Raw genomic sequence first — 16,116 nt, forward strand, 5'->3', positions numbered from 1 at the left:
ATATTCCCCATGGTTTCTCCTCCTATCTTATGGACATTTAATATCACGTTTTTTCCCTCCTTTAACCTGAAATCCTTCCATATTCAATACTGTTTTCGCCAAACATTTTTCTGTCGGTTATTCATTCTGGTTTTGTATCATTTTATATCATTTTCTTCTACATCTCTTTTTTAGTTCATGGATACAACTAGTGGACTTTTTATCCCAAAATATTTGAAAATAGTTTTGGTTAAACTACTGACATTCATTAGTGTCCAAATAATACTAGTCTTATTTTTGTCTTTAATTCTGATACGTTTTCTACGTTTCGATTGATTTAATTACTACGTAATTTCCAATCTTCCATAAATTTTCGTATGCCTAACATTTTCCTTTGTAGCATTCATTATCTGTGTAAATTATAGATTAATTTTGGTCATTCACTTTCATACTGACATTCTGGCTTCATTACTGTACTGTAATGTCTTATGTTAGCAGTTTCAGACAGGCAAGGTTACCTGTAAAAGTCTCTAGTTATATCATATGCCCTTCCCATTTTATGTACCCTTACCACTATAGGAGTTTCTTCCGAACTGTCTTCTTGGGTTAACACCTTAATACTTTTAATTTTTTAACATTTTCAATTAGGAAAATACCTATTTTCAGTAACTTCTGTGCATTTTTAATGCTTGTAAGAAAATTGTTTTCCTGTGCAGGCTGTTTCTTCTGAAAGGTCAATTTGTGTTACAGCAGATATCACATTTTCAGAAAGTATAGCAAAGTTACTACATGTCCGCAAATGTGAAAATGACGTTACCGTTGAAATGTTATTTTCATTCAGTTTTTCGTCACTAATTCTCACTATTTTTTTCTACAACGCAGTTAAACAGAACTGATGATAGGCCACCAACTTGCCGTACACCTGTGTTTCTTTCAAACGGCAGAGATATTTGTCCCATAAATTTTATCTAAAAATTATTCCACTTCAACTTGGCGTGGTTGTACAGCAACCGTCTACTGCTACTACTTAAAAAACAGTCGCAGGCTGTTTGAAGAACGACGCGGTTCGCTCGGATAGTGAATCATCAGGTTATCTCAAAATATAAGGGGACGACTACATTACATCTGGCGTGTTCCTGTCCCGGATTACTATAAAAGCAGAACAAGCTTCAAACTCCGTCAGATTAAAGTTACATAGAAAAACGTAATGTAACTAACTTTAAAAAATTAGAATTTTTCTGCCAAATAGCATCCATCAAAGAAGGTATGACACCGAACAAAACTTAGTAAAACGTAACCCATACGGAAAAAATATTAAAAATTAATGAAATAAAGCACCTCAATCAGACATGAGCAGAGAACGAAGGAGAAACCGAAAAATGCTTATTACCTCATCGAGGCGACGGCAGCAGTAGTAGCGCAGAACAAGACATCGCGCGCAAACCGTAAATACGGCGGTGCACTACAACGACCCCAGAGCGCGATCGGCTTTAACCGTAGCGCATTCATATGAATGATTGCAGCTCATGCAGTTTATTAAGCAAATGGTAACGCCAGGCACCCTCTGGCGTTGCTTTCGGGTGTCCATTCAATGTGACAACCGAGTAAAACTCAAATAATAATGAATAAAGTAAGAAATATTATTGTTACTGCCTGCAAATGTTCCACAAATTAGATTTATTAATTTAGATTTTAGATAATTTTTTTTTTATCTGCAGCCTGTCTGCCAACGGAATCAAAGGCCTTTTCAAAACCAGAAACGTTACTACGTTATCTCATGAGTTCAGTATTCTGTGACGAATGATCGTCTATGCATTGCATATGTCTTCGTTACTGATCTCCCTAGCCAAAAATCATTTTGATGTTTATCTCAGTGACAGTCCAGTGTAATTTTTAACCTGTCTGGCATATTTCATATGAGACTGATGGCAAAGTAATTCCTCTGTAGTTGTTAACGTTTTTTCTATTGCCATTATTATGTACTGGACGCATCAAGAATACATTCCACTCCCATGGGACTTTTTTGTGTTGCCCAGCTGTCCTCGGAGATTACTGTTAACTGGTTTTGTATTTTTGGTAGATGCCATTTGGAAAGTACCGCTGTAATAGAGACATCTCCACTAGTTTATTGTTTTCTAAGTTTGGAAATGCCCCTCCAGTTTTTTTAAATAGTCGCAGTTATATCTTCTTCTTGGCTTTCACGAGTGTTCATTGTAGGTTTTTCTATTGTTACAAGGTAAAACAGAGTAGTAACTCTAACAACCTTAAAGATGTTAGCTGATACATCTTTCATTGAATGTATGTACTGCTAACATTGAAGTATTTCCAAGAAATTTAGCAGATGATTTGTCTACACCGTTCGACGTTTTATTGGTGGCAATATATCGCTAACCCACAATGGATTTTGTTTCAGCACTGGATGAATATTCAGGATTTGCATCACCGTTATCAAAGAAAGGATTACTTTTACCTTTAACAGCCTCGCTAAGGATCCATCTCTTTACTCGATTACAAGCTTTCTACCGCTATGGTGACACTATTGCATGACACTGTGTTCTTTCAAAGAGAATAACACAAAAGGTAAGAGAAAACAATGTACAAGTATATAGCCGACAAACCCTGTCTAGGAGCGCAATGGAGCTACTTGTGTCAGCATGAACTACAGCTGAAACCACGACAGGTAGCATGATGACATTAATTCCCACTAAATTGAGGATTAGCACTTTCTTCCACTAACCTCTTCAAATGTTAGCATGATTGCAAATATTTAGTTCTGAATCACATAAGTAGCACTTCATACATACTATTACCGATGAATGTATGAATAAATTGGGGAATACGTACAATATGTGATCAAAACTATTCTGACAACCCCAAAAACATACGTTTCACATATTAGGTGCATTGTGCTGCCACGTACTTCCAGGTACTCCATATCAGCGACCATATTAGTCGTTAGACATCGTGAGAAAGCAGAATGGGGGCCTCCGCGGAACTCACGGACTTCGAACGTGAACAGGTGATTGTGTGTCACTTGTGTCATATGTCTCTACGCGAGTTTTACACACTCATAACCATCCCTTGGTCCACTGTTTCCGATGTGATAGTGAAGTGGAAACGTGAAGGGACACGTACAGCGTACAGGCCGACTCGTCTGTTGACTGACAGAGACCGCCGACAGTTGAAGACGGCCTCAATGTGTAATAGGCAGACTTCTATACAGACCATTAAACAGGAATTCCAAAATGCATCAGCATCCACTGCAAGTACTATGACAGTTAGGCGGTAGGTGTGAAAACTTGGATTTCATGGTCGAGCGGCTGCTCGTAAGCCACACGTCACGCCGGTAAATGTCAAACGACGCCTCGCTTGGTGTAAGGAGCGTAAACATTGGACGATTGAACAGTGGGAAAAAAATTGTCTCGAGTGACGAATCATGGTACACAATGTGGCTGTCCGATGGCAGAGTGTGGGTATGGCAAATGCCCGGTGAACATCATCTGCCAGTGTTTGTAGTGCCAACAGTAAAATTCGGAGGTGATGGTGTTATGGTGTGGTCGTGTTTTTCATGAAGGGAGCTTGCACACCTTACTGTTTCGCGAGGCACTATCACAGCACAGTCTACATTGTTAAGCACGTTCTTGCTTCCACTGTTGAAGAGCAGTTCGTGGATGGCGATTGGATCTTTCATACGATCGAGCACCTGTTCATAATACATTGCCCGTGGCGGAGTGGTTACACGAAAATAACATTCCTGTATTGGACTGGCCTACACGGAGTCCTGACCTGAATCTTACAGACCACCTTTCTGATGTTTCGGAGCGCCGACCTCGTGCCAGGCCTCACCGACCGACATCGATACCTCTCCTCAGTGCAGCAGTCCGTGGAGAATGGGCTGTCAATCCCCAGGAAACCTTCCAGCACCTGACTGAATGTATGCTTGCGAGAGTGGAAGCTGTCATCAAGGCTAATGGTGGGTCAACATCATACTGAATTCCAGCATTACCGATGGGGTGAGCCACGAACTTATAAGTCATTTTCAGACATGTGACCGGAGGACACTATTGATCACACAGTATATTTTTATTACTAACTGTTTAAAACAGGTAAAACGAATACAGTGCATGCTTTCGAAAATTCTTGACGCACACACACACACACACACACACACACACACACACACACACACACACAAATCGTGTTATATCACATCAGGTTAGCTGTTTAACTCTAACTGTCGATTACATGTAAATTGCAAAGTTATTACGATGAAATAGATTTCATAAATTCACTGCCGCTACGTTAGTTGGCATAGTCAAATGGTTCAAATGGCTCTGAGCACTATGGGACTCAACTGCTGAGGTCATTAGTCCCCTAGAACGTAGAACTAGTTAAACCTAACTAACCTAAGGACATCACAAACATCCATGCCCGAGGCAGGATTCGAACCTGCGACCGTAGCGGTCTTGCGGTTCCAGACTGCAGCGCCCTTAACCGCACGGCCACTTCGGCCGGCCTGGCATAGTCAGAAAACGCAACACTTTTATAGGCAAATTTCACGCCTTGGCTGACGTAATCCCTTGCAATTTTTTGTGCGTGGTAGCGTGGGAAATTCAGTGTTCTTGGTCGTGCTTAGCTGATTTAACTTCGCTCAAACATGTACTGTCGACAGTTTCTTGAGTAATATATGAGGAGACCAAAAGCTTAATGTTGTCAGTTATGACCTTGATAATTGTACGGCAAAAGTTAAGTTTCATAAAGTGCTGGAACGACTGCTGTAAACTTCATAGGATACTTGAGTTCTGTGGTAAACACAGGTGACCCACGAGTTTTCGTAGATGTAGCGTGACGTTAGTTTTGTGCTCGCGATTAACGTGTTCCTTTGTTTGGCATAGCTGGTGCCTTTAGCGGATGCGTTACCAGTGTTATGCAGTATGCATAAAGACGTATGAAGGCTGCCGGCTGGGCGCCTCAGAGGCATCGCTTAAGGTAGCCTTCAATGCCGTCGTGGCCTGCGCCGCCGACCATCAAGGACCGGCCTGGCGCAAACTTCCGATATTAGTTTCTGTTTACGATGGATATTAGGCGCAGCAAGTGCCTAGGCAAACTTATGGGCCGGGGACCTTTATTGTGAATCGGTAGGCGGTGGCTGGTAATGGCGTCATGGGGACTGCGTGCATCGAAGGGCCGGAAAGAGGAGCGAGGGCTAAGGGGGGCGGAGGGGGGGGGGGAGGCAGCACCCTGACGTTTACATCTAAGAGAGGGAGAGAATGGGGAAATAAACTCCTCGGTACTCTTCGGTGTTGCTGCAAGTGGGAACATCATGAACCGCAGTGACTTCAGTGCAATTACTGTCTTTGAATAAAAGTGTGATTTCTCATCGCTTTATTCTTTCAGTCACCTCCTATACTATACTCCAGCAATTCTTTCTATGTATCGTCCAGTTTCATCCACCTATATTACTGGCAGTGACATAGCACGCGAAAGTTTCTTTAGTCTTTGCGTTTTCCTAAATAGTCTTACAAAAAATAAAATAACGTCGTTGGCTTTGGTGCTTATTTGATTAGTAAGTCCAGATGTTCCCGTTAAAATTATAAAGTCTGAGTTGTGCTTCAAAGTGGATAAACGAGAGGCTTTGAAATGGTATATTTTGTCAGCACATAACGTTTAAAGTCGAATGGGACGCTTGTACATTTAAGAAGAATCGAACTGGCCACTAGTAATGCTTCAGGCAGTAATATTCCTGTAACAACAGTCCCAGCCACTTAGTCATTAACGAAAATGAGGCCCACATTTTACTTTCACAAATTGAGAGACAATGGGAAACTTTTTGTTGAAAAATTGGTTACCAACTTGGGGCCTTGCTGTAAGTTCCAGTTCAAAGTCGTTACTGCAGAGTGAACTGCACAAGTAACAACTTTCAAAGAGTTATGTGTTAAAAATTTACTGGTGTTAAGTGCGGGTGCTCAAAACATTACGACTATCATAACGCAACAAGAAGTCTGGATGGCATTTCAGACTCGGATCGGAAAATTCTAGGTATCTGACGAAACAAGTAGATGAGCAGCTCCTTGTTTCTGGAAGACAAACACGCGAGTGACTTCAAAATGCAGAGAAAATGTTAACCGTTCCTTTTGCAAGAACACATGAGAAGCAAATGGTTCAAATGGCTCTGAGCACTATGGGACTTAACTTCTGAGGTCATCAGTCCCCTAGAACTTAGAACTACTTAAATCTAACTAACCTAAGAACATCACACACATCCATGCCCGAGGCAGGATTCGAACCTGCGACCGTAGCGGTCGCGCGGTTCCAGACTGTAGCGCCTAGAACCGTTCGGCCACCCTGGCTGGCACCTGAGGAGCATGACGCAATGGTATGTGCCAGCTAATTCCCCAATTCTGTTAGTTCAATTTGCCACAATCATGTGCAAATGTGTTACTATGCGCCAGACTACAGACACGGTACATCCGAATAATTTGTGAAAGAGTTTGACAACATGTTTCCTAGTTTTAGGAGTGGAAGAGAGAACACGTCATATGTTTATTTGTCATGTACTGTGGGACAAAGCGATTCAAAGATAGATAGGCATGGAACGCTTTAGTACATAGTTCATAAGTACATCGTTTACCGCGTCTTGTTAGAAAAGTTGCAAACAAGAGAATTAAACACATAAAAACACAATAAACATGTCAGTTAATATATGAATAAGTAACATATTACAGAGAATAATTCTGAATTGCTGATACGGAATAGGCCGACTGTGCCGTAAGGCGAAGTTTTCTCAGTTTAACAGTTCAAAAGCAGATTCCAACACAAAGTAGATAGAGAATACATAGTTCCTCGAGGATTCCATTTCTACTAAAATAATTAATACATTTAATTTCAAGTTCCTGAATACAATTTTAGATTGGAAATACGAACAACAGGCTCTCTTAATGAAGAAGCACACAAATGCTTACCCGTCGAGCAGCATCTCTCCCCTGTTCTTGACCCAGTAGTTGATGGTGTTGGGGAAGGCCTCCACATAACATTCCATCTGCACGTCGGTGCCAAGGGGGGCTCCAAGCAGCTGGTTGGGGACCTTCACCGACGGAGCAACTGGAACAAAAGCAGCAAGTTTCGGTCAGGAAGACAGTGATACACAAGTACCGCAAAAGATGCTGCTCTGACGCCGTAATCAATATTTTATAGTTGAAATGTTTTTTGATCAAGTAATTGCTGTTTAAAATAGAATAGTACCAACAATGACATAACGAGAAGGAGATATCCAATGTTATATCCTAAAAGGAAGGAAAACTTGACATTTGAAACAAATAACTTGCCAACATCTTTACATGGTAACGTGCTAAACATGGGCTTTATAAATACACTAGCTGCGCCCAGCATTGTTATCTGCAGTTAAGCAGTAGCTTATAAAGAAATTCTGATTTCGAGACCTACTATCCACGAGTGTGCGCCAACACAAAAAATTAACTCTTGGAGGTACTGAAGCACGAGCAACTTGCGGCCAAGAAGACCGCACGATATCGGAAAACATACCACATTTTGAGACGATCGGAAAATCTGACACGATACACGGCGCTCTCAACGCACTCGTTTACTGAAAGAAAAAGTCTTTTGCGACCGAATAGTGAGTTACAAAATAGTTCAGGAAAGGCAAAGAATAATTTGACTGTTTGCAGTATGCCTACCACGGAAAAGATCGTAATTACCTTTGTGCATTTTTAAATCCGGAAATTACTGTAATACATCTCTGTAAACAACGTTCTGAGACTTCTTATTCTCTTTTACGGTCCATAACTGACACTTGTTCATAGTGATCGAGAAAGACACTTTCAAAGTGAACTGCAAGCGTTAGAAATGGAAAGGCAGATTTGTTGGGATGACAGGAATTTCTGGTATAATATTTTTCCTTATCAAAATAGTTACAAACAATCTACGCACAACATAAAGCATTCATTTGATAGTTAACTGTCATGATAGACTTTTTCGTCACGAGGGTAACCTGTGTGTTAGTTCAGTGTATAGGCTACCTCCATTTCAAGGGTATTCCACATTTGTCCAGCCCCTTCAGCGTGAAGAAGTAGAAACCATACTAACTCGATGACGAAAGAAAATAACCAGTTTACAATTCGGTGCAGTGCCAATTTCATAATATTTATGCTTGCAACAACGTCATCTGCCCTCACGCGTGTGTCTGTTACCAGGCAATACGTCTGTATACCATAATCAAACTCATCCTCACTAAAAGTCTACAACGTTCAACTTCTAAAGGCAGGCTGTCCCTCTCTCATACAGCATTTAAATGACACCGATGTTGTAACTCTACAAGCGTCTCACAAGCTACTAGCTACGCATGACGCTCAGAGGCCTAAACGCAATGGACTTATATCGAAGTACGTATTAAACACACTGAGGATTCTATAAGCATCGTAATCATTACGTTGAATCGTATTATGTATGACATAATACACAATAAAATTATTTGTCACAAGTACGATAAAGTTCAGTAGTTAAGAGTAAATGGCATTTTCTAAGAGTAATTATTGTTCAACATTTCACGTTATATTCTTCAAATCAGTAAATATCTTGTGCTACACACTTTTAAAGGTAGTCTTTGTGTTTATTCGGGGTGTACGTAATTCCATTCCAAATATCTTACAAATCCGTGAAGCAGTTTCAGTGTGAAGGAGTAAAGAACTTACAAACTTTCGCATTTATAATATATGTGAAATGTTTAGTGATTTCTGGTAGCTGCGTGAAGAGAGAGTGAAAACGTATCAATTGAACTACATGTCGTACAACTACACTGCTGGCCACCGTAAATGCAACACCCTGAAGGAAGCATCCGAATCAAGTGAAATTTACACCATGGGTTTGCAGCGATGAGATATGCAACTGATTAGAATTTCAGCGCTGGCGCACATCACGCGCGCCTGTGGCGCCACCTCATAGCGCCATTTAAGGCTTGGCGATTTCGACGAGTATACGTTCGGCACGTGTGTTTACCTTGTGGTTGTTTCACAAGACGATCAGTTATGCCTCGTAGACAACAGCGAACATCGTTTGATCAAGTATCCGAGTTCGACAGAGGAAGGATAGTGGCTTACCGAGATTGTGGATTATCATACAGAGAAATCGCTAGTCGTGTTGGACGAAACCAAACAACTGTAATGCGGATATGTGACCGTTGGATGCAGGAGGGTACGATGGACCGACGTGGTCGATCGCATTCACCTCGTTGCACCACTGCACGTGCTGATAGGCAAATTGTGCGCATGGCAGTGACGGATCGCTCAGTGACATCCCGAACCATAGCACAGCACATTGCGTCTGTAACACATCATCCAGTGTCTGCGCGTACCATTCGACGGCGTTTACAGCAGAGTGGTCTGTCCGCAAGACGTCCATTGCTTCGTCTACCATTGATGCAGAACCACAGACGTGTCCGTCGCCAATGGTGTGATGACAGACGGATGTGGATGGCAGAATGGAATGATGTTGTCTTTACTGAAGAGGCACGCATCTGTCTGCAGCACCACGATGATCGGATTCGAGTGTGGAGACACCGTGGAGAGAGGATGCTGGACAGCTGCATCATGCACCGCCACACTGGTCTTGCACCGGGTATTATGGTATGGGGCGGTATTGGATACTACTCTCGCACGTCTCTAGTACGCATTGCCGGTACTTTAAATAGACAGCGCTACATATCCGAGGTGCTGGAGCCAGTTCTCCTTCCTTACCTTCAGGGCTCGGCCACAGCCATATTTCAACAGGATAATGCGCGACCACACGTGGCACGCATTGTCCAAAGGTTCTTCGTCAATAACCAAATAGAAGTGCTTCCCTGGCCGGCTCGCTCTCCGGATCTTTCGCCGATAGAAAACATGTGGTCCATGGTTGCTCAACGAGTGACCCAGATTACATCCCCAGCTGCCACACCGGATGATCTTTGGTAACGTGTGGAAGCTGCTTGGGCTGCTGTACCCCAGGAACACATCCAACGTCTCTTTGACTCAATGCCGAGGCGTGTGGCAGCGGTGATCTCCAACAATGGCGGCTACTCTGGCTACTGATTCTGGCAGGAACCACATGTCACAGACGTCAGTAAACGTAATCATTTGATACTTGGTCAACATGTTATCTACAAAATAAATTTTGTTGTGCTACCTCTTGTCTTTCTTGGTGTTGCATTTACGTTCGCCAGCAGTGTATATATTAGAGTAGGTACAGTAAGTGACATATGTGATTTCTATCTGAGAAATAAATAGCGAATAGAATTAGTGCCAAAGTAGTAAGCTTGAGCGACAGTTTTTCACGCGTCTCCATTTTTATGAGGTAGTATCTTCTGAGTGTGTGGTCCCATGATATATCTTTGTAGGTGCATTTAACGACATATGTAGATACTGTCTCCGAAATTTATTGCGAATAGAATCAGTAGCACAGAAATAATAAAGTTAAACGTCACGCACGATGCGCCAGTCATACCTCCTAATGACAGGTATATGGTTCTTATCCCCACAGTAATTGTTATCGGCGAGTAAGGGATATGTGTATTAAGTTTGGTTGAAATTGATGAAGTGGTACAGGAGGAAATGTGGAACACTCACACGCACACATACGTACGTACATACAATTTTATAGTATGTACAGATGTATGTTATTAAGTAATTGCTCTAAAAAATAGGACATAACAACAGTGACATAACGAGAAGATCACCACTGTTATTTCCCGAAAGGATAATAAATTTTACATTTAGAACGAACAGCTAGTCATCATATCATATATAAACGGTTACGTGCTAACAAGTCTTTATTATACATGTCTACCGATCTCCGCTAGCTGTATGAAATAAGAGTACACACACACACACACACACACACACACACAAGTGGGCGAGCGCGCGCGCTCCCGCGCGTACACACACACATACAAACACAAACACACACTCACAAACACAAATGCAGGGAACCCCCCGTAAAACCGGTCAGGGGTATTTTCTCTGATGATTCGGTAGATATTTGGAATTTACTTTTTGCATCATGTAGCTGAAGTCGGCTGGGAGAAATACTGCTCATCACGTATATCTTTCGACACCCAGTGTCATGAGAAAGTTTCGGTTTTCTTCCCCTTACAAACAAAAGGATTTTTTATAGCGGAGATTTACGTGCCCATTCGATAGAGGTCTCCTACACTAGTGCTGTGCGATATTTGTTACATCGATGTGTGTTAACAGGGACAGTCTTGCAACAAGTGCGTTTCAGCCAAGAGATCTTTGAGAGTATCTGGCTGCCTTTGCTTCTCGCGTGTAGACATTTGCTTTGAAGTGACTGTTCTTTAGGGCCAGCCAGATGACACGTGACTTAATAAACGTCCCAGACGTGACTAGTGGTCGCCAGTCTGCCTTAAGAGACCACATTTCAAAAAGATAGACGTACAACATAATGAAGAAATATGGATATCAGAAGATTGATGATGAAAGCGATTTTGAACGATGTATTCTCTGTGCAGCGTAGAGCATTAGAATCAAGACATCCGTCTGTTATCACAGCCAGGATTCTTACGAAAATTCAATTCAGTGCCCTCGATGAATGAAAACGCTGTTGGCAATAAAACTGTCATCCACAATGCCTGAAACTGATCTGCATCCAGGAGAAACCCCCCTGGGTTTGACGAACCTCTGGAAGTTGGGACTGCCTTGAATCTCTGCAGAATGCGCCAAGGAAGATGTCCACCCAGGGGCTAATCTTCCTCTCCATCTTCTCACAGCGGTGCGGAACAATATAGTTCAAATAGCTCTGAGCACTATGGGACTTAACATCTGAGGTCACCAGTCCCCTAGAACTAAGAACTACTTAAACCTAACTAACCTAAGGACATCACACATAACCATGCCCGAGGCAGGATTCGAACCTGCGACCATAGCGATCGCTCGGTTCCAGACTGAAGTGCCTAGAACAATATAGTCGCTCATGTCGTATAAACACGTTCTGCACGTGCCTACAAGAGCCCTAACGGAGATTTCTTGACCGCGGCTAATGGTGTGATGAACTACATAAATGATCTTGGTAGTCCTCTACTGCTGTTGTCATTTGTGTTACACTATGGTGGAAAGCGATGTTGAAACCTGACATGTAGTAGCTTAGTAATGTTTGTGTATCTATCCTTGTGACTCAGAAAGTCATATACGTCATATGATAAATAAATAACCAAATAAATAATAGGGACGATAAAGTACGATGAATAACCTGTTCCCCAGGAACAAATCGCATGCCTTCCTGGCCTGCGCTGCCATGCAGCGATGTTGTTCACTCGCTGGTTATTATTCGTGTTTCACTGCCCCTGTTAACACATATCGATAAAAGAAATATCGCAACTACACCAATTTGGGATAGCTCTGTCAGATGGGCGGGTAAAATTAGGTTTTAAAAAAGATTTTATTTATACGGGGAGCAACCTGAAGCTTTCTGTCGACAATGGGCGTTGCGTGAAGGACATGATGAGCAGTAAATTTTTTTTTACTCCAGCTACACACTGGAAAAACAAAAAACAAAAATCTGCAGTAGCGTTAGAGAAAACGCTCCCGAAGACTCTTAAACGGGACAACCCGAATACACACAGTGATTCAGCTAAGCTGTTCCCCTCAAATACTGCTGGAATAGGTTAGGATACCGTAATTCTGTTTTCACCCAGATGACCTGTTAGGGAGTCCTCACTAAACGATGTATAGTCTCTTTCGCTGATATATTGATTACTGATATTTCATTAACTTCACTTTTTCAAGTGGAACTACAGTAATTTCTGCTGCTAGTATCCTAAATCTAGAAGACGGGAAGGGATTGCTTTCTGGTGCAGAAGTTCGCTTTTATATACAATTTCCGCATCAAGCTGATTGTGTGCTCGAAACAGACCCAGCCAATAGAATCGCCTTACAAAAGTCGAATACAGGTGACAAGACTTAAATACTGACACTAATTACACCTGACTACCTGTGCTAATCACAGACATTTAAGATCAATGGGCATAATAAATATAATTGTCATTGAAAGCGTATTTATTTCCGCAAAACAAAATCTGGTAATTGTCAATATTTCATTTTAATTCATGAAGATATGTCAAAAAATTAAAAATGGAGACACGGATCGGTAAGTTTTAGCAGTGCACCGGGATTGTGTGGGTTGGTTGTAAATATCTGGTGCTCTCAGAGCTTCTAGCGTGGCAAGTACTTCTACAATCCGTGACTCAACTAACAGTAAAAAACTGTGACAAGCTATTAGTATCAACATGATAGATAGCGGCAATCAGTCGTCGTTTCCTTTCTATCTCTATTAAAGCAAATCTACATTTCGGTTAGTAACTAGTCATATTCAATGCTAAAAATACAAGAAGTACGTTGTCAGGGCATAGTATAAAAATTACAACTCATGACATAAACTGTATCGATTGTGCATTAAATTACATGCCAGTTTGCAGGAGTTTTTGTACGTGCCCTCGTACGTAATCACTTTTAGTTCGGGCTCCTGTCACTGTTCATTCAAGACTACTGTGTAATGAGGGTAGGCTCTGCAGAGAACACATCGGTTCTCTGTATGGCGTCCTCAACACTAACTACGTAATACGTAAACTTCATAGTAGAGCAATTATGGTCTCTAATGAAACCTAAAATATGCATCGGAATAAAATAAAATAATAACAGAAAATCAGTACTTTGTTTTTATTGTAGTTTTAATCAAAAAGCCGGTCAATGTGGCCAAGTGGTTCTAGGCGCTTCAGTCCGGAACCGCTCTGCTGCTAAGGTCGCAGGTTCGAATCCTGCATCGGGTACGGATGTGTGTGACGTCTTTAAGTTAGTTGGGTATAAGTAGTTTTAAGTCTAGGGGACTGATGACCTCAGAAGTTAAGTCCCATAGTGCTCAGAGCCATTTGAACCATTTTTTGTAATTAAAAATCTATTTGAAGTAGCAGAGAGATCAGTACTCTCTACATCTTTTAGGGATTGGCAAATCACACCAACCGTCTACCGTGCTGATGTTTGGTGCCATTTATGCATTACTCAGTAAATAAAGGGAGCCACATACCTTTTCATGAATATTAAAGAAAAATACAAAAGCAAAAAATATTCAGATCAAATCAGTTCCAATAGTCAAAGTATATGGTTATTTATTTTAAGGTTTTGTAGACAAGATTAGCATATATTCTCGGTTTTCAAGTGGTATATTGAAATGTTCATTTACATTAAACTCTTCTTGTGTGTGGTTTATCGTGTGGTAATAAGGTGGTAAAGTGCTTTGGAAGATTTCTTGTTTACGTAGTGTAGCTGAAACGTTCTATTGTAATCCAAATGTCTAGGAAGAATAACATTTACGTACGGTTCTCACATAATTATTTATCCTAAATGAGCACTCCTTTATTTCTTCCTTTAACAAAACTTTTACTATTGAGTTGTAATACTTAATACAATTATAAGCTCCTTTCCTCTTGATCAGGACAAGAGCAAAGTTGAAGTCATTAACGTTACATTCAATAAAATATATAATAAAAATCAGAGATAGTTCAACGACAATTTTCTCTTTTCTTATGCAAGGAGGAACGTCTTTGGTTTCTACACACATCACAGTACATGACACAGATTTTTCCGTAATAAAACGTGATACAACAATAGCATACATCTTATGCCTCCCAGTGGTTTCTAAATGTTTTGTGTACAAATATTTTATGAATTGGCGTTACCTATGCTTTTTAAAAACGAGCAAAACTGTTGAGTCACAATGATTGACTCTGTAATTTTTTACATCTTCTAACGTTAATTGTTAATTGTGGCAGCAAATGAGTATAGCAGTATCATTATTTTTGCTTGTATTGTATTTTATTCCTATGCATATTTCAAATTCTAATAGAGACCATAATTGCTGTACTATTAAGTTTACTTACGTAGTTAATGTAGAGGGTGCTATATAGAAAACCGATAAGTTCTCTGCAAAGCCTACCTGACAGGAGCCAGAGCAACAAGTATATACGCCCAAGGGCATGTATAAAAGCTTTGAATTACTGGTATGTAATTTAATGTACAAGAGATATAGTTTCTGTCATGACTTGTAATTTTTTGTGCTATTCCCTGACTATGTACTTCTTATGTTTTTAGCATTATTAGTGGCTAGTTACTAGCCGAAATCTAGATCTGCTTTAGTAAAGCTAGGAAGGAAATTACGACTGTTCGCCGCTCTCTGTCATTTCGAAAGTCATATCACAGTCGTTAAGCGCATTCAACTTTCCTAATGGAAGTTAATTTGATTATATTACCAGATTGGATGGAGCATACTGTTGTGCTCATTGGTTGTCCAATCTACCGTGCTGTCTCCAGCGCTGTATCTGCATTTTTCAGTGGAATGTTTGTGTACATTGGCTCTTCCATGTGTGTGTGTGTTTGTGTGTGTGTGTGTGTGTGTGTGTGTGTGAGCACGCGCGCATATATGTGTCCGTGTGCGCTTGTAACATTGGGTGAAGTGAATTGATGACCGAAGCTGCTTTATATAGTTAATGTCGAACGAGTTCTTACAGTTCGTAATCGGATTCAGAATAACGTATGTGAATATCAAAGCTGCCGCATTACATTTGGAGAGATAATTTAATTGCTTTTGAGTAAGTGTTAATGAGATGAGCCGCAAATTTCTCACGTATTTCATGTGTTTTGCTGTTCCCCTTTCCAATATTGCAAATTTGCTACAGGCGGAAGCAATTGGTGTTCATATCGCTGGCGGATACGAACTTTTCATTAATAATTGAATGCGAGATGAGGAGAAACGATCACGCGTCAGTGTCTTTTAACAATATTTTACTAATGCTTTAGGAAGTGAAACTTTTAATATCCACCAATAGCCAACATCTGTATTAGAGAGAGATAAGGGACTGGATGAGTTTTTGATGTAGTTTTCATGAAGTAGTTTATGTACTTGTAACAATTATATCGATTAGTGGCAGGTTTATATTAGGTAACTATCTACGATTATGGAATGTGTGTTCTTCGTTAGTTAAGGTCATTTATCTGTTTTGAAAAATATGTAAAAATCAGCCAACCGATTGCATAGGTTTTCTAAATACTTTGACCAGGTTTCGTCACCTCTAAGGGTGAC

The 16,116-nt window shown here is 40.8% G+C and overlaps 1 protein-coding gene across 1 annotated transcript in view; it reads right to left on the reverse strand.

Moving 5' to 3' along the window:
- The window catches only part of LOC124803269 (lachesin-like), a 217,085-nt gene that overhangs the window by 50,977 nt on the left and 149,992 nt on the right, over positions 1-16,116 (reverse strand). Inside the window, exon 6 of the mRNA XM_047264452.1 lies at positions 6,942-7,080. Coding sequence (XP_047120408.1) covers positions 6,942-7,080 — 139 coding nt within the window. The remainder of the gene's footprint in view (positions 1-6,941; positions 7,081-16,116) is intronic.

Source organism: Schistocerca piceifrons, chromosome 6 (genome assembly GCF_021461385.2).
Source record: "Schistocerca piceifrons isolate TAMUIC-IGC-003096 chromosome 6, iqSchPice1.1, whole genome shotgun sequence".
In the NCBI taxonomy this organism is placed as follows: Eukaryota; Metazoa; Arthropoda; class Insecta; order Orthoptera; family Acrididae; genus Schistocerca; species Schistocerca piceifrons.